The sequence below is a fragment of the Coniosporium apollinis genome (genome assembly GCF_000281105.1).
Source record: "Coniosporium apollinis CBS 100218 chromosome Unknown supercont1.34, whole genome shotgun sequence".
NCBI lineage: Eukaryota > Fungi > Ascomycota > Dothideomycetes > Coniosporium > Coniosporium apollinis.
In genome coordinates this window covers 270749-288657 of record NW_006913296.1, presented here as the reverse complement: position 1 = coordinate 288657, position 17909 = coordinate 270749, and the positions used below count along the sequence as shown (strand labels likewise).

Below are 17909 nucleotides of genomic sequence, written 5' to 3'. Positions count from 1 at the left end.
ATGAGGCTGACAGGTAAGTTAACACGCATATGTGGATTTCCATAATGCTCGTCTTTCTCCATCCTTGATGAGCGAAGTGTGGTGATTTCGCCTTGCGCTGCATTCCAAAATTGCCAACAGTGCTAACTACAACTTGCTCTGAGAAGTGATAAACGTAATGAAGCTATTGGGCTCTCCTCAGGTCACACACTACAACCATTCGTATACAAGAACAACCAGCTCAGATCGAACGCCAGCTAAACGCCATGTGATGCATAGAACGCTCCGAATGGTATAATGCATAGCTGAGCTCACAGCTCGCCAGTACCCTCATCATCGGCCCTCTGCTTCGGAACCGCCCGATGTCCAAACTGCTCCTCGACGTCTTGGAGGTCCATGGTGTCGACGAAAGCGCGCCTTACAAACGTGAACCAAACATGATCAATCTTATGTTTTTTATGCTTGTCCTTCTTGCCCTTATCCTTCTTGCCCTTATCCTTCTTGTGTTTGTCTTTCTCCACCTCCAGAGGAGGCTGCTCATCCGATGGCTGTTGTGCCGAGTGAACGCGCTCTGAGATACCGGCGTCCTCAACCTTAAAGTTGCCGATTCGCCGGGCTAGATTGATGTAGTTCTTGACGGTCAGATCTTTGAGGCCGTAGATCTTGTCGCTCATAGTATCATACTCGACCTGGAACTTGAACTTCCTGGGACGTGGCTGTGGATTTTCGCTGTCACGAGGCCGCTTGCCCTTGAACTTGCCCTCCTTCCATTTCGCGTGTTCGGCGTCATCTTCGGATGGCAAATCGAGGCTGGAGAACCCCTCGTCTTCGAAATCGTTGTTTATGTAAGTCAGATTCGCGTAGTATTGAGTGTATCCCAGTAACGCGAGAGTTTGAGGCGAATAGGCTGGCCCTGGAGGCGAGGATTTCGAGGGACCATCTGGCATGATGAAATGGTGTTTCGTGTGCGAATTTTTGGCATCCTCGTACCTTTCGGTCTCCTCCGACTCTAGTTCCGGACTCTGTTCGAACCTTTTGGGAGTCTCGTCTCGCATCGAGACCTGTGTTGCTGTATTCGTAACAGAGTATTCAACGGGCGCCGGGTCGAACATGTTCTCGAGGCCTGTGACGTTGTATTCGAAGATCCTCAAGGTCGGAAAGTAGTTCGGTACTACACTTGCTGCGACATGCGACACGCTGTAACGCTCCCCCCACGGTCCACCAACATTGTCGTGTGGGTGTTTCTTCTTCTTCTTGCCGCCCTTGTGCTTCTTCTGCTTCTTCTTGTGTGCTACTGACTGCCATACTCTATCCCAAAACGACGAGTAGTCTGTATCACCGGCGAACTCTTCCGAGTCAGCTTCTGACTCGTCCAGGCTTGACACGCGCGGTATCTTCGCCCAGATGTGTCTGAGGTCAATCAAATAGTCGCTGGCTGACGCGGTTGAGATTTCCCCATTGTCGTCCAGGGCAGTACGCACGTCAGACATAGCAACGTCGCCCGAGAGCTGGTTGAGGTCAATGTCGTCAAAGTCTTGCAACATAAAGTGGTCAATATTCATGTGCCCGAAGAATGATCCAACGATAACGTCACGATATTGCCGCATCCAAAGCGTGTACTTCTGCCAGCAGGTCTCATCCCAGCTCTTCTTAGCATCCGTTCGCGCTGGTGGCACATGCCCGATCATCATTGCTTTCATGCCTCGCATGCGCATGAATTGCAGTTGGATTCGTAGCCATTCGAAGTGTTCGTAGCCCGGCTCGGTTCTTGCAGCGCAGCCATCTACGGCGGAGTTGGAATCAAAGAAATACCTGTGCAACTACATAAGCGCAGGTCCGTAAGGTGAACATGGCACTCATCTCACATTGTGTTCAAGCTAAAAACAGCCAACTTGTTGGGTATAACCTCCGTGTAGTACCATCCGCCTCTTTGAAACTGATGCCGCTGCTCTTCCGGGATAAACTGCCGCCAGACGTCCAGATACTTCATTGTCCATCGGTTCGGTCCCTCGAGAAAGATGTTGTGTGGCATCATGTCATTGTTGCCAAACGTTGGTACAATTGGCACGATGAAATCGTTCGTGGGATCCGTATCATTGGCATTCTCGTCGTGACCAAACACTTCTACGAATTTGCTCACGAGAAGCTCATTTTGCTCAATGATCTGGTGTTCACTTCGCGGTAGCTCCTCGTCATTGTCGTGCCGTGCAGAGTCTCCAGTCCAGATTACAAAGTCTACAGTGTCCTTGATGTTCTCGTCGATCCACTTAAAGGTCGCATTGACAAGGGAGAGCGGGCTGTCGCAGTCTGATGTTTCTGCGCCATACAGCCCAGCGGGGCCGTCTCCACGGTGGCACGCGATGTCTTTCTCGGTAGAGGAGTAGGTTTCGTAATATGGGTCGGGGTGGAAGTCTTGCGCACAGGGGTTGTCAGCGGCCCCTAGCCTTAAAGATGCCGCCGATAGCAACCCCTATACATACCGGTAACGTGTAAAAATCTCCCATGAAGCTTTCGCCCCGAGCCCGACGGTGTGAGGCTCCCTCGTTCAGCCTCTCCAGCGCTCTGTTGCGGGAGCGCATTGCATGCGCCTAGGAGCAGGAGAAGCCGAAGAGACCACATACCGCCGGCCCAGTACGTGGAGGTTATGTATAGATTGATGCACGGGCCTGAGCGCCTAATAGATACTGTGTAGGAACAGTATGAGGCTCTTAAACATGCAGTATGTTAGTCCCACGATGTAGGGATCAGAAGCAAAACAGAGCACGGGGTGCATGGCTGGCTACGTCAGAACAAGGCTCAGTGCACTTAGACGTTGCGGCATCTCTGCCGCATTTTAGTAGGTAAGGATGCGGCAATGACTAAGTGTACCGAGCCTTGGAAGTTCGGGGCTTTGGTGCCAAGAACCACGAACTTTGGAGTCGAAAACCTCTGAATGCAAAACCAACCTGCCTAAAGTTTGCAACCCTCTCTGTTCGTTTTAGATTGTCCGGTTGAGAAGGAAGCAGAAGGTGTCTCAGTAACTTTGAGGTTCAGCCCAAGGACCTGTCTATCTCATAAGCATCGAAGAGTTTACGTGTAAGGTGGACCACGAGTATCATATATATCAAAACAGCATTTTTTGAACATAATATATCAGTAACCCCCTCTCTGCCTCTCCAATGTCTACTTATGTATAAGCCTCACACCAGGTTGTCGCTGCCTTGCTTTATTGTGTCATTCTAATTTCCTGTTTCAATTTGCTGCACGATCAGAGCATAACAGAGATTGAGCATACCAACGACACTATCAGATTTGGGTTCCAAAAACCGAGGTTTCAGTAACGTAACGACAGTCCCACCGAGCATCTAAGCGGCGGTTAAAACAATTGATTATTCACATGGATATCTACATTTATATAAGCCTTTCATCAGCGCCATATCAACATTGACCAAATACACGTACTCCAAGTAACTATACAGGCGGCTCCCAAAAACAGCCGTTTCGAACGCGCTCAGAAATCACGAAAGTGGTCGTCCATGCCCCTCGGCCTCTGATGCCTGGGCGACGCAGAAGCTCTCCCCGAGCCAACTCTGCCAGACATCATGGAGTCGTTGTCAGTGCCCTGGCCCTCTCGACGTAGGTACTGCGCATACAGCTTATTCCCCGTAAATTTCTTGCTCCCCGCGCCAACCGTGGGTTGGCTGATGCTCAGATTCCGGACGTGCGCGTTGATGGAGCCGGTGATGTCCTCCCTCTCCACCATCACGACCATCCATACTCCGACCTTTTCGTCAGAGCCCATCATGGGTGTGCAGTGTATCCAGCGAGGTCGGCCCTCGACATTGCTTTGAGTGGCGTCTCCAGGATTCACGTTCGTGAGCCAGGAGATCTTGGCAGTCACGCTGACGCCGCTCGCGAAGGCCTCGGCGATGCCTTCGCGGAGAGATGTGGGCCCTCCGATGCGGTCCAGGAACCGGGATTGGAGAAGACCGGGTATGCGTAGGGCGGCGGAGGTGAAAGTGATGCGGAGTGAGGGATAAGGTCGGACGAGGAGGAACTGAGGCACCGTTGTGAGTAGCCGACTTTCATTCAGTGGCAGATGTGGTTAAAAGACTCACGTTTTGGTATACACCAGGTAACCGGCCTGATGGACCGTGATGTGCCGCCGGCCACAGCTCCGTGTCTATCTGGTCCTCCATGCCTAATATTCGGCGACTTGGGCGCGTAGCAGGATGAACCGGAGTACTCGCACCTGAGTGCGCGCTGCCAGCCCGGCCTCGGTTCTGTATCACGTCCATCTCGTCGTTGGTGAGCATCTCGCCGAGTTCACTGAGGGCCTTCAGCGAGCTTTTTGGAGTGATTGCAGCTCGACTTCTTCCCCGATCCTCTGCCAGGAGCCGCTGGAAAGACTCCATGCCCCGACCGCCGTCGATGAGATTCGTTACATCGACTTGGCAGCCGAGAAAGTAGCGAACCTTGCCTTTGTTGTCGTACAGGGGTGCGATCAAGCAAAGATTGAGGAACGGCGATCCGTCTCTCCGGCTATGGGGCGTCAGGACAATTGAAACACCTAAGAACACAGGAGGTGTACACTTACTAGTTGAGAAGCGTCTCGCATATTTCTTCACCTTGTGCCAGCGCTTCTGCGAAGCGAGAAACCGTTGATGGGGATGTCTTGGGGCCCTGCAGAAATCTGCAATTCTTTCCGATCACGTACTCCCTGCCATATTGTGTGGTCCTGTAGAATTCTGCGCCGGGTCAAGGTCAGTCCTGCTCAGAGGTATCCTGCGTTTCGGACTCCTTTCGAAGTATCGCATTCTTTTGATTTCCCAAAGCTAACGAGCCCGCAGATCTTCCACAGTGGTGCGCTTGTCCACACCACATTGGAACAGTACGCACCGCTGGCGTATAAGTGGGGTAATCACTGACCTTCTGACGCGTAAACAAGTGGATTGTCCGGTAAGGAAGGATCTGACAAACAGTACACCTCCGCAACCCCTTGGACGAGCTCTCTCATCACAGGCGCATTGCTCCCTGTTATCTCCTTGACTAGACATTCGGTAACGATTTTGACCAGCTGGTGGGTAATATAGGCCGGCAACGCATCGCTCGTGAGTTCATCGACGGCGCGACGTGCTCGGGACTCAAAGCGGCTGTCCACTGTTGCGGCCGCAGTCGCCGGCGAACTACCAAACGAAAGCGAGCCAGCAGCTACGGCGTTGGCATACTCGACGGCCGCCGTGGCCTTCTTCGCTTCTAGATAACGGACGAGTACTGGCGACGACAGTGGGCGGTATCGATTCAGGAACGTGGTGAAGTTGCGGGAAAGTGTGTGGTCGCGCAGTATCAGGTCGAGATGATCAATGGAGAACAGTCGTTCGGCGAGCCGTTCGCCATTGGCGTGAGACACGGATGGCGGTGGAGGCTTCAGATCGTATGAGCTAGGTTCATCCGGCGACGAGGCTTGTTGCGAGGTTGCCTGGGTAATCTCGGCGGATCGCTTTTCTGCATACTCTTCGGCGATGTCCTCTCGGTCGAATATAGACGGCGCCCCTCTGGAGCTTACGGATGGTGAATAAGACATACCTACGCCATTCCCGTACGGAGCTTCTCCGGGTTCTGGGTCCAGCCGCGGAAAGTTCTCCGGTACGAGGTTCAGGTGCGTAAAGGAAGACATTGTAGGACTGCTCTTTCTGGCTCTGAGTTTGAAGGTATCGTTAGGACCCCACGGGGCACCAGACATTATGCGTAACGGCTACCACGGCACCGCGGGGATCCAAGGATCGTAGTGCCGCGGGAGAGGTACAGGGACGGTGTCAAAGAGTGGAACGGGACCCGCGCGATGCACGGGGTGCGCCCAACGGTGCAGAATGAATGAATGAACGAACGAACGTAAACGGAGGCTGGGGGTTACGAGAAGGACGAGACGACAGCCAGGTCTTGAAGCACGACCGCCCAGCCTTCCCCATGATGGCTCGTCGCACTCATCTGCTGCACCGCCGCGTAGAATTGGTGATACAAGAGGATGGCCCGGCCACATATTGCTGCCCTGCTGCTCGTACTCTGGCATGGGCGGCTGAGGAGCCGAGCGTCTGGTGGATAAACATGGTGCAGGGAGGACATCTGACCGGACCAGTGACAGCTGTCGCAACAGGCACCAAGAACGAGGGTCGGAGCTTTAGACTTGCGATTCCACCAGGAACGAATCCATGGCGCTGAAGATCGGAGCGTTGCGTTCACGATGCACGAGCCGACCCCAGATGCAAGTGCGTTGCGCCATGTGCGCCATTTGCGCCTCGTGCTGAAGTGTCAGTTTCACGAAGCGATCTGTAACGATCATCGCTGCCAAAACACCTTGATTAAGGTGCTGTGTCCTGCATGGAGGTGCAACAGGATGAAATTCTAGACCGAATTCCTGCGTCGTTGTTAGTGAATGGCGTTTAGGGACCTTTGCGAACACCACGAGCTCAGGGACGATCCAAGTACATTATCTACCGGGGGCTGTCAGGTGGGAAATTATCCGTGGTTGGACCAACCAGGCTCAGAGCCTATCAGCCATCTTTGTCAGGGAAGCCCGCGCAGGAGAGCCTTGAACAAGCTCTGCCCAGAGCCTCTGCAAAGCAACACGTCATGACTCCTTACTGCCGTCTTCGGGTGTTCACGATGTTGAGATGCGGGTGCAATGGCGCACCTTCCTTCTGTGGACTGTCTTGGCAACTAGCTATCTCAGGTTAGCAAATGTGAGCGTGCACGGCAGCTTTCAATCTTGCCTTGTTGCAGAGTAACTACCTAGGTAATCCAGGCAACTAATCTTAGATCCTTCCATAGTTGATTAGCCTCACTCCAAAGCACAGTTAGTTGATCGTCAGTAACGACTCCAGCCCAGCCAGGATGGGCGGTAGAGCATTGAGCACACGTGAAAGTACCCCCCTCTGGCTGACCGGCAGCTACATGACACTCCTCCGCAGCCTGACCATAAAGAGATTGTCTAAGTCCACACAATAGTTGGATCTTGAATGAGGGTTGGAAGCAGCTACAGCTGCGACACCGCATCAGTGTTGGTGTTCCAGGAGTCCTGAACTGAGCGTGAGCCTTGAAGTAGGTGAGCTTGTAGCGAAAATACACGGCCAGTCATCTACTGGATGTACTCTATACTCATCACTAACTGGTGATGCGGTAATCTTTTTGCTGGAGTTTTTCATCAATTGCAAGAGGGGTGCTTCACCGTCAGTCCTATTCTCTATATAGCATTCGCCGATAACCACCACAGGGAGTTTTTACTCCAGCGGTGAACGGCGAGAACCCGAGTATCTGCACTTTGCGTCCAGTGTTCTGTAAGAGGCGCGTCACAGACTTGGCTGGTCGTCGTCTAGGTCCCCAATACACATCCTCTCCTATGCTCGACTGGAAATTGCTGACCGATTCGCGTGCTCGGCGGCTTGCAAGAACAGCATATCTCCACTCTTGATATCTCAGTCTTGAATACTTTGGGCTTCGAACGAAGACGAGAACCGATCTCCAAGGGGGATGCTTTCCAACAAGGATCTTCTAGAAGCAGTACCGCATCCTATACAGTCCTGCAAGGTTACGGGGCTTCGAATCAAGCGGCAAGGCAGCACGCCAGTTCCATTCGAAACTAGTAAAGCCGGCTATACTCACCTGCTTGAAGGGCGTCGTCAGAGATCCGCGAGTGCAGTCCATGGCTCTGATTCGGTCCACTGGCCGCAAACGATTAGAATGGGAGAAATCCATAGCATGACATCTTCTACGAGACGGTCGAATATCAAGACCCTAAGACAGGCCAGTGGATGTGCGTCCCAGACTGGCTAATGATAGTATTGCTGCTCGGAGGGACCTCTCATACCTGTCTGGGACGTAGCAGCTACGTATCGACAGGAAGCAACGTCAGGATGTACAGTTTCCATAGATATTTACGCCAGAAATCTCGCGGGCGCGCCCGACTAGCGAAGAATACTTCACGGCACGACCATCGAGCTGCCTCACAGCCCGTCCACGCTCATAATGCTGTGAAAGTTTGGCAGCGGAGCATGGACGGCGCGATGGGCCGGGTGGACCGGACGTTCATGCTATGTGCTATCTATGCTGGGTTCATGGTTGCTTGAGTAAGCCCTCTCTTAAGCTTATTGCCCTGAACAATCCGACAAGGCCATCAGCACACGGGCCAAAAACGAACTCTGGAGATTTGGAACGGGGGTCTCTATACATGATCTATCCGACAGATCTTCGTGACTCCAAGCGTACACGTCCGGTCATGCAGTTGCGCCAACATCGCACCTTTTGAGCGTATCCCTTGCTGTCGTAATCTTCAGTCCGATGCTGCCGAAAGTCAGCAACAAGGCTTCCGTACCAGCGCGGAAAAGATCAGGAGGGGACACTCACCGTGCATCCAAATCATAACTCTCCCAGCCCGCCACCTTCTCCAACCACGTGGAGCACTCTTTCAGCTTCTGCATGTCACTCGGCAGATTCCCATCCTGCACCTGCTCATTCCACAGATTCGCCGCCATCTCATAGTGCGCGCACGGATCCGTCCAACTGTCTCTCAGATGGCCCTTGAACTCCACCCACTCATGGCTCAGGATCTCCGTCTGCAGAACTTCCTTCGCATCGTCGAACCGCTTGAGATTCCGCAGCGTGGCCGCTCTCAACAGCGCCAGCACCGCATGCTCATCCAGCGCCTCGCGCTCCCAATTGCCATTCTCTCCTGCAGTCGACCACGCGAGTCGCTGCAGCGAGACCTGCAAGTGCTCCGGCCGCATGCGTCTGTACCCGTTCCAGAAGTATATCATCTCCTCGATCGGGGAAACGCCGACCGCGTCCACGAACTCGACGCCCCATTCGGCGGCGCGGTGCTCCCATTTCTGGACCTTGCGGTTCACAAACACGTCGAAGGGTAGCTGGCGCGCCATGAATCTCTTCCTGCCCGTCTGCTTCGGCACGAGCCTGAGTAGCTCTTCCGCCTTCGCCGCATGCTCCCTCGCCAGCCGCGGGTCTGACGTCTTGTGCAGCCGGTATAACTCCACGTGGCATGCGCCCGCGATGTAGTAATACAGCCCGTGGCTCCAGTTGTTAAGCGTGACGCATTTCTGGAAAGATGCTGAGCAATCGGCGTAGTTGTGCGCGTACATGCTGTCCAAGCTGCGCTCGAACCACGTGAGGGCCTCGACCTGCTTGAGCGGGCTCGCGCTCGACTTGTTTAGGATCTCTACGGCTCTTTCGAGCTGCCGGTCGCCGGCTACTACTCTGGCTTCCTCCAGCAGCCACAGGTGGCTCCGGGGATACCGCTCGCGCATGTCTGCTAGCAGCGCTCTGCAGCGTTCGCGGGGGTACGCGCCCGGTCCGCGCGGCGGCAGGATGTCGCAGAAGCCGACGATGCCGTTGTAATAGCCTAGGATGATGAGGCCGGCCATGGCACCGTTGATGTTGTTGAAGCGGCTCGCTTGCCAGAGCATCTGGATGCCGCGCTCGCGGTCGCCTCGGAAACCGACGATTTTTAGGAGCATGGCGAAGGCGGGTGGGATTAGAGAGATCATAAGTTGTAGGATGCCGAAACAAAGGTTGGAGCCTGAGTGGATGAACGTGTCAACTGGATGGTCACCGAAAAGGTCCATGTCTGGACCTTGCTGTACAATGGAACTAGATCGCTGGAAGGACGGTTGCTGTTGAGGGACTTCGCCGTTTGGACCCGCTTGCTCAAAGGATGATGGTTTCTCGGCACGCTTGATCCTTCCGTTGATCTCCAGTTCGCCCAGATATGTCGTTATCTCGGTTACTCCGTCAGGCGTTTCGTCAGCATCGAAGAACTCGTCTCCATCGTCGTCGCGCAGCGGCTCTACTATGCTTGTTGCGACGGCTTGAGGAGCAGCAGACGCTTGTGAAGCTCGACTTGCGCTCGAGCTACCCAGTGACTCCGTCGAAGCTCTTGATGCGCTGTTCACACTGCTGCTACTCCGACCCTGCACGAATCTCTTCTCCGCCTCCGCCAAAGCATCCAGTGTCTGATACGCCTTGCGTAGCTTATAGAACCCCTTTATGCTCTCCGTCAAGCTCTCATTCAACACGGCTACCACCGCACTCATGAGCTGCGCCTCCGCCAAACAAAGTGCGAACTCCGATCCCGCCGGGTATATCGCCGAATGGAAGGCATTCGGATGCCGCTGCGCCCTTTTGTAATGATCCGAAGCCGCGGCCTCCGCATCAGCGAGTCGCTCAGAAGCTTCCCGCATCACGTCTTGTTCGAACCCGAGGGTCGCGCGCATGAAGATTACCACGCCTTGGCAGAGCTTGTGTACGGGCGAGCTGCCTTTGCTGAGCTCGGCTTCGGCGGTCTCGACGTCGTCGTTCATGATGTGCGTTGCAGCTGTGACGAATCAGCAACAGCCCCGCTTGCGGAAATGGCTGATTCCTGGTATAGATACCGCGCATGGCATGCTCGATCTGCGAGGGCTCCTCGAGCGCATTGAGAGACTGGCTCGAGCCGTGGGGCTTCGCCTTGGAGCCTATCCATCCTGCTAGCCGTGACATCGTGACTCGTAGTGAGAGGCAGTTTCAGAGCGTACGAGAGATCGGAGACCAGACCCTGAGTGGAACTGTACTTGCAATCGCTTCCCCAAATGATATAGGTACTACTGTAGTAGTTCAAGGCTCTTTCGTGTATCCTGAGGCTCAGTACAAAAGATGGAAGTCAGACTCATACAGCAATGGAACTGAATCAATGATCTCCTCCTTCTGAACCATGAAACTCATGTGCAAACCGTAAGCTACAACCTAAGTTCGTTGTCGCGTGCTGTAGTACAGTATTATCTGTAGATGTAAAAAACTGAGAATGGAGGGCGTAGAGTTGAGTAGAAAACAGCAGTCATGGTCATCTAGAGGACAACTGAAGTTCTCTTGGGTTCTATATTGCAGTAAGAGTCTAAAGCTCTACGAATGCTGACGGAGTGTCTGCAGCGGCCGCGCTGTCTCTCCCGCGGCCGCGCGCGTCATTGAACAGCCGCCGGGTCAACTTTTTGGCCGAAGCTCCGGCGACAGCTCCCCCAGCCAGTGATGCTTTGTGGAAGCAAAGCACCAAAGCACAAAAGCATCAAAGCATCTGAATCTAGCAACGCCCATACGAACCACCGACCCACCCTTACCTAAACCTCAGAAGAGACCCTACACCCCATTCCCTCCAGCTCCAACATGTCCGGCGCCGGCAACACCGCCCCGATCTCAGGCCCCGACACCACGAAAGCGGTCGTGAGCGACACAAAAGACACGTCCTCGTCCCTCAAAGATCAACAGAAGCCGGCGGCGACGCTAGAAGAGGACGACGAGTTCGAGGACTTCCCCGCCGAAGGTAACATATACCTCCCCTGTCGCTTCCGCCCTTCCCCTTCCTGAACAAAGGAACCACCAGCACCACCCCCCACCCTCACCGGCTCGCCTCTCCTGTCCCGAAGCGAATCTGTTGGGGTTGTTTGCTGACATCTTGGGTGCGCTGGAACAGACTGGCAACAAGAAGACACGGAGATACCGGGTGGAAACACACACTTGTGGGAAGAGAGCTGGGACGACGATGATACGAATGGGGATTTTTCGGCGCAGCTAAGGTAAGGCCCCATGTCCTGGCCGTTATTGCAAACAACGGCTGGCTAACGAGGGTCTCGCCGCATAGGGAGGAGCTGAGGAAAGCTGATAGTGCGAAGCGAGGATGATGTGGGCATGCGAAAGGGACCCTATGGGCGGCGATACGGAGTACGAGACAGTAGGGGATGCATGTGGTGGGTACACAGCGCTAGGACCCTGGAGCCCGGTTTCATCGTCCAAGAAAATAGGAGACGGAAGCGCCATCATGGTCCACAAGGCATGCCCTCCTATCTGTAAGCCGGGAAAGCTGGATCTTCTCATTGCGAGGACACGGCGTATTGCACAGGCGTCCGATTTACGACGTGGTACCCAGATTTGTCATTGAAATGCACTCCGGGTTTGCTATACAGTATAGATTATAGCACTCTGCTTACAGGCTCGATTTCGTCCTTCCCACCGTCAGTTCTTGCAATCGCCGCTCCACAGACACTGCCTACTGCTTGTTCGACAGCGCCGAAACACCCGGCAGATCCTTGCCCTCGAGCAACTCCAGCGACGCACCGCCGCCCGTCGAGACATGGCTCAGCTTATCCTCGACGCCATACTTCGCCGCGACAGTCGCCGTATCACCGCCTCCAATGATGACAATCTTGCCCTTCTGCGCCGCCTCAACCGCCGCGTCCATAGTCTGCTTGGTGCCATTCGCGAACGCCTCGAATTCGAAGACGCCCGGCGGCCCGTTCCAGAGAATCGTGTTCGCCTCGTCAATAGCCTCCTTGTACAGCTTGATGCTCTTCTCCCCGCAATCGAGTCCCATCCAGCCATCCGGAATGCCGTCCTCATCCGTCGCATAGCCCGTCTTGGCGTCCTTGTCGAACTTATCCGCCGTGACGTAGTCGTTCGGCAGCACGATCTTGACGTTGTTCTTCTTGGCCTTCTCGACGAGGTCGCCGACCGTCTTGGCGCCCGCCTCGTCGAACAGGCTGTTGCCGATGCCGACGCCCTCGAGCGTCTTCTTGAAGGTGAAGGCCATGCCGCCGCAGATGACCAGGCTGTTCACTTTGCCCAACAGGTTGTCGATCAGCTGGATCTTGTCGGAGACTTTGGCGCCGCCCAGGATGGCGAGGAAGGGCCGCTTGGGGTTCTCGAGCGCTTGCGCGAAGTAGTCGAGCTCTTTCTTCATGAGGTACCCGGCCGCTTTCTGGGGGAGGTCGACGCCGACCATGGAGCTGTGCGCGCGGTGGGCCGTGCCGAATGCGTCGTCTGGGGGTGTTGCGTGTCAGCACTGTTCCCTTTACACTCCCATGAGGTATCACGGTTTTCGGCTTACTGATATACACATCCCCCAGCGCCGTCAACCCCTTCCTGAACTCCTCAACCGCCTTCTTGTCCGCCTTGACCTTCTTCCCCTGCTCGTCCTTGCTGCTGCCCTCCTCCTCGGCGTGGAAGCGCAGGTTCTCGAGCAGGATCACCTGCCCGCCCGACGCCTTGTTGACTGTATCCTCGACCTCTTTGCCCACGCAGTCGTCCGTGAACGTCACGTCTTTGCCCAGCTGCTCGGAGAGGACCGGCACGACGGGCTTGAGGCTGTACTTGGGGTTTCGCTTGCCGTCGGGGCGGCCCAGGTGGGACATGAGCACTACGGCTTTGGCGCCATGGTCGATGGCGTATTTGATGGTGGGGATGGCGCCGACGATGCGTTGCGGGTTGGTGACTTTGCCGTCGGCGAGCGGGACGTTGAAGTCGACCTGAAAAATTCCCTTAAATCAGTCTCGAAACGGTAGTGAAGGGGAAGACGGCATACCCGGATCAGGACACGCTTGTCCTTGAGGTCGACGTCTTCGATGCTGAGCTTGTTGCTGAGTGACATGGTGCTAACTTGGTGCGGCGATGGTTGGAAAAACGTATATTTACAGGGAGACAGCAATTGTTTCCGATGCTTGAGTTTTTGTAGCAGGCTATCTCAACTTGCTTTTAAGAGCTCTGGCAGGTGGGTTGACAGTTTCATCATGCTGCGGGGCAGACATCGGACACCCCACCACGCACGTTGACCCAACACTCATCCCGTCCCGAATGCACAACACCGGACAAAGCCTGGACCAATGGAACCGGGCATGCCTCTCCATTCATGCCTTTCCACTCTCTGTCTTTCCTGAACCTATGATTGTGCTCAAATACATAGTACAAACGGCTTCAATGGCGGTTTCACGACGTTATTGACCGAGTCGTTGGTATACATTCAGGTCAAGCTGTGTTGGCTGTCAGATACCTATGTACGAGATGTTGCTAGATTGCGTTTCCCAAAAACGACCAAAAGGCTCCAAAACGCCGATACAATGCATCATCCGAAGAGAACGGAACCTGCAAGTGCGCCGGCCTCCTTACACAAACATACCATAAGCCGGGCTCCGATCTACGTTCGAGAAACGGGAGAGAAAGCTACTATGGAGACGTATCGTATCATGACTACGATTCCTCCGAAGAGTTGGTGAGCGACAGGTAAGCGGTCCATGCTATACCGACAGTCGAGACGAAGGGCTGCAGCAAGCGGTCAGTCACAGTAGCGAAAGAAGCAAACGGTGAACATACAATCTGAAACTGGATGGGCATCACCCTGAAGTTGAGGATCTGCACAGCCGGCCACACCAGGTAGTTCGCCTTCAACGCAGGCACATACACGTCCTGGAACTTGCGTTGGACGGCACGCTTCCCGCCGCCCTCGGCAACAGTCATGAAGGTGAAGAAGCACGCAAGACCTGGTCAATGTCAGTACCCAGCGCATTGACGCCCCACGCGGCTCGGAGGTGTGCTGCGTACCGATTGGCGCAAACAGGAACTGATCGAAGGCGACTCTCTTAAGGGCCGGCAGAGTACCCGCAAGCTTGGTAACCGGGAACGTCTTGGCCAAGAAGCCGAACCATTTGTGCTGGACCGGCGCCATCATAAAGCCGTAAGACATGAATCGGACCAGCCGCTCGAAGTCGAAGGGCGGAGGAAGGTTCTTGGAGTCTGGGATGATCTCCCCCGGAGGCCATGGGTTCTTCCTGTCAAGCGCGCTGATCTCGATCGCGAGGAAGTCGTCTTTGCTCGCTCCGCCGGGCTTGCGAACGGCGACTTGGCGTATGGCGGTGATGGACTGCGCGACGGTGTCTGCTATGCCTCCGAGGACCTGTCGGGCACTTGTGAGTTGAGGGTCACTGCAATCGCGAGATGGAGGTGGGAGAACGGAGCAGCTGCAGCAGGGAGGACGTACGGCATTGGTGATCATCGTCGTGAGCACTGGCGGTAGGATGTTAGCCGTGATCCACGGACGAATCGTTGTAGCATCTCATACCTGGTCTGCTGGCATAGTAGGAGTTGAATTTGCGCGTGAGGATCGATACGGCGGCCATCTCGAGGAGGAAGATGATGGCGTGTAGGAGAGGCTGTTCGGAGCTCAGTGTTAGCGACGTATCGTCCATCTATCACGCGCTCATCTCGGCTACCAGTGAAGTGAAGTATCTCTCGAGTACATACAATCTGGCCGTAAATGTATCGACTGTTCAACGCTCGTAGGAGTCTCCTGCGTTGACCCTCTACGGAGGTGATCATAGCTGCGAGTGCAAGTGAGGTAATGACGATAGACGATAACGAAGGGTTCAACGGTCGTGCACAGGCCTCAGTTCGTCGCGAAGAGGCTTCCAGCGAAGAGGAGTTCCGAGCAGTTTAGAGGCCGCCAGCGGTTCTGAGCAGCCGAGGATAAAGATAGGTAAGGTATTACTGCTCTACAACTGCGAGAGGAGTAAAGGGTCGCCTTGGGAAGACGGAGCGGAGACGGTGGGCTAGTCTAGGCTTGCCGCAGGAGCACAGTCGCACATCGCACATCAAGATCGGCGACGGTCGCCCTGATCACCTGGGCAGACACGTGAACCTTGGAAACCATCCGCAAGAGAAATACAGTGGCCTGGCATCTGTCCCGGGCTATCTTGTTCACAACGCACTCGAAGGTTTGTTGGGCTTCAAGGGACCCAAAATAATATCCCTATCCTTTGTCCCTATCCTAACCGTCTGGACAGGCCTCAAAACTGATCGACGAAGGCATTCTCTTCTGCGATACTCAACCACCAAGCGTCATCTAAATCACAGGCATGAACCATACGAATAAGTGAGATGTATCAGCTAAGCCGCACGTAGCTTCATATGGCAACATCCCGCTCTGTCGCTACGATATCTGGCAAGTCCCGAATGTCTGTTGTCTCCTTTGTTGCGAGATCAATCACACGCAGGCTGTCGACGTGCAGGACGCCAGCAGCGAGAGCGAGGAACTTCATGTCCGTTGTGTAACACGCGCCTGATGCAAGTGGGCTCCATGGACCGTTAGCCAGATGCACCAATATGACTTTGAGGGGTGACTTACCCAATCCGTATGTCAGGGCTCAGGCTCACAAGCTCTGCCGGTTCCGAGAATCCGCTCTTTTGCGTGACATACACCAAGTTGTCGTCCAACACAGCTTCCGCAAGGACTTCCTCTTGGCTCTCTTTAGCTACTCCCACAGACGATGAGGAAACCCTCGACTGGTGCTGCTTGACATCTGCTCTTCTCCGCTTCGGAACCACCAGCATCGCTAGGCTTCGAGCTTTGTCTGACCGGTTCACAACCAAGAGGTTCCACTGGAAGATCTCGCCGACGTAGACCTGATCCGGTCCCGATATTGTAAATGTCAGGTCGAAGCTGGGCGGATCGTTTGTAGCTGACAATGGTGGCTGAGCTCTGTCTGCTGGTGCGTGCCCACGATTTTCAGCAACTGCATCTTGGCTTCGAGTACCATCACGCAGCGAACCCGTTTTGGTGGGCTCCGGCCGGAAGAGGGCGGTGTCCACGCTCGTACTCCAGTTTACCTCGAGAGTTGGGCGACACCCGTCTGATACAAACGCTGTTGCCTTAACGCCCAGCTCAAGTGTATAAGCCGTCGGAGCACTTCGAGACGAACTTCCGTAGTCCATAGCCGGTCGGAGCTTATATACTCTACTTAGTAGGTCGCCAGCTCGACATCGTCCAGGTAATCTTGAGCCCCAGCTGCCACCATGAGGCACGACCTCCCCATGGTGGAGCGTAAGGCGGACATCATCGATTGAGACATCGCAGTCTGCGTATGATGTGACCTCTAGGTCTAGAGATGCAAGAACCGTGACCTCCCTAGCTCCCGAGTGCAGTCTCGAGTAGCGGATCCTCCAATAGATGGCTGGAAAGATTCTGAACTGCCGCCGCGGACTGGCCTGGAGAGTGCGCACTGATGTGCTTGTGCCATGGCCGACTGGAATAACCTTGGTAACTCTGGAAGCAGACAAGTGTGGCCGGACATCCCTAAGCTCAGGATCACTCGCAAATGCCTGGAGCAGGTTGATTGGCATCGGAGTGTGGCTGGGGAGATAGTCGTCTTGAGCCGCATTTACTTCGGCTTCGTCTGGTCGTAGTGTAGCCGTGATTGCAAAATATATTACTGGCTTCTGTAGCTTCGCTTGCGGGCGCCCTTTCGACGTTTTTCAGTACGATTTTTGTGCTACCAACCCAACACCAGAACTCACCGACATGAACGCTAGCCCTCCAGACGACGTATGTGGACTTCCCTTCTGAAGAGCACTGGGTAATGAAGAGCGGATTGGTCACATCTTCAATCTTCTCCGCGCATAGGAGCTCTTTGCTCTGATGAGCTTGCGCAGGTCGACTTTCGCCCGTCTCCGCCTGTACTGGAACTACATTGCCTGAAGCATATGCTTGTAGAGTGATAGACAATCGAGAGAGATAAGAGCCCAAGACGCCTTGCTCAACGCAAGGAGCCCTCAACACAGCATATACTTGGACATGCTCATCTATATGCCTATGAATGAGTAAGACGGCTGCTTCGGTGATATAGACCTGCAGACGTGACATACCGAAGAACAGGAACTGCCTTTGCTGGATGGTAGGTAGGAACGTCGGGAGACGGTCAGACGCTGATCCATCCCATGAGTCCAGTGCAGATTTGAGGTCAATAGACGGATCTGAAGGCACGATGGCCTCCACAATCGACTGCTCGCTGAATTCAGCGCTCAACTGTTTTGGGGAATTACTCGACTGCATTATAGTGCGCCGACGGCGTCGAAATACTTCTTGTCGAGGAAGACTCTGATGACCAAAGTTGAAACAATGCTGCTGTCTAGTTTAACCAGTTGATATCAAGGGGTAAACTTCAAATCTCGCTGATGATAGAAGAATGTGCAGCGCTGAATGCCAGACTGAGAGCGTGACTGTCCGACCTAAGTGTGCTGCTACCAATAGCATCCTCAACTCTGGATCTTCTTGTACAGCTTGCGGGGACTGAAGCAAAATGCTAGTTACAACA

General features: G+C 54.4%; 7 protein-coding genes across 7 annotated transcripts; 1 reads left to right on the top strand and 6 right to left on the bottom strand.

Moving 5' to 3' along the window:
• Positions 1–290: 290 nt before the first annotated feature.
• Positions 291–2558, bottom strand: W97_06724 (uncharacterized protein; the record flags this gene model as incomplete). The annotated part of the gene is made up of 3 exons (XM_007784597.1): positions 291–1791; positions 1845–2391; positions 2456–2558. The coding sequence occupies 3 exons, from the start codon at positions 2556–2558 to the stop codon at positions 291–293; spliced, it is 2151 nt and encodes a 716-aa protein (XP_007782787.1).
• Positions 2559–3469: 911 nt separating this feature from the next.
• On the bottom strand, positions 3470–5635 carry W97_06723 (uncharacterized protein; the record flags this gene model as incomplete). The annotated part of the gene is made up of 4 exons (XM_007784596.1): positions 3470–4015; positions 4077–4500; positions 4556–4706; positions 4888–5635. The coding sequence occupies 4 exons, from the start codon at positions 5633–5635 to the stop codon at positions 3470–3472; spliced, it is 1869 nt and encodes a 622-aa protein (XP_007782786.1).
• Positions 5636–8228: 2593 nt separating this feature from the next.
• Positions 8229–10503, bottom strand: W97_06722 (uncharacterized protein; the record flags this gene model as incomplete). Its single annotated transcript, XM_007784595.1, has 3 exons — positions 8229–8295; positions 8359–10339; positions 10398–10503. 3 exons carry the CDS (start codon positions 10501–10503, stop codon positions 8229–8231), a joined length of 2154 nt encoding a protein of 717 aa, XP_007782785.1.
• Positions 10504–11160: 657 nt separating this feature from the next.
• Positions 11161–11574, top strand: W97_06721 (uncharacterized protein; the record flags this gene model as incomplete). The annotated part of the gene is made up of 2 exons (XM_007784594.1): positions 11161–11317; positions 11468–11574. 2 exons carry the CDS (start codon positions 11161–11163, stop codon positions 11572–11574), a joined length of 264 nt encoding a protein of 87 aa, XP_007782784.1.
• A 466-nt stretch (positions 11575–12040) lies between these two features.
• Positions 12041–13417, bottom strand: W97_06720 (phosphoglycerate kinase; the record flags this gene model as incomplete). The annotated part of the gene is made up of 3 exons (XM_007784593.1): positions 12041–12810; positions 12878–13295; positions 13352–13417. The coding sequence occupies 3 exons, from the start codon at positions 13415–13417 to the stop codon at positions 12041–12043; spliced, it is 1254 nt and encodes a 417-aa protein (XP_007782783.1).
• A 596-nt stretch (positions 13418–14013) lies between these two features.
• Positions 14014–15138, bottom strand: W97_06719 (uncharacterized protein; the record flags this gene model as incomplete). Its single annotated transcript, XM_007784592.1, has 6 exons — positions 14014–14085; positions 14137–14303; positions 14365–14716; positions 14801–14826; positions 14882–14972; positions 15064–15138. 6 exons carry the CDS (start codon positions 15136–15138, stop codon positions 14014–14016), a joined length of 783 nt encoding a protein of 260 aa, XP_007782782.1.
• Positions 15139–15722: 584 nt separating this feature from the next.
• On the bottom strand, positions 15723–17647 carry W97_06718 (uncharacterized protein; the record flags this gene model as incomplete). The annotated part of the gene is made up of 4 exons (XM_007784591.1): positions 15723–15891; positions 15944–17057; positions 17113–17397; positions 17461–17647. 4 exons carry the CDS (start codon positions 17645–17647, stop codon positions 15723–15725), a joined length of 1755 nt encoding a protein of 584 aa, XP_007782781.1.
• Positions 17648–17909: the final 262 nt, after the last annotated feature.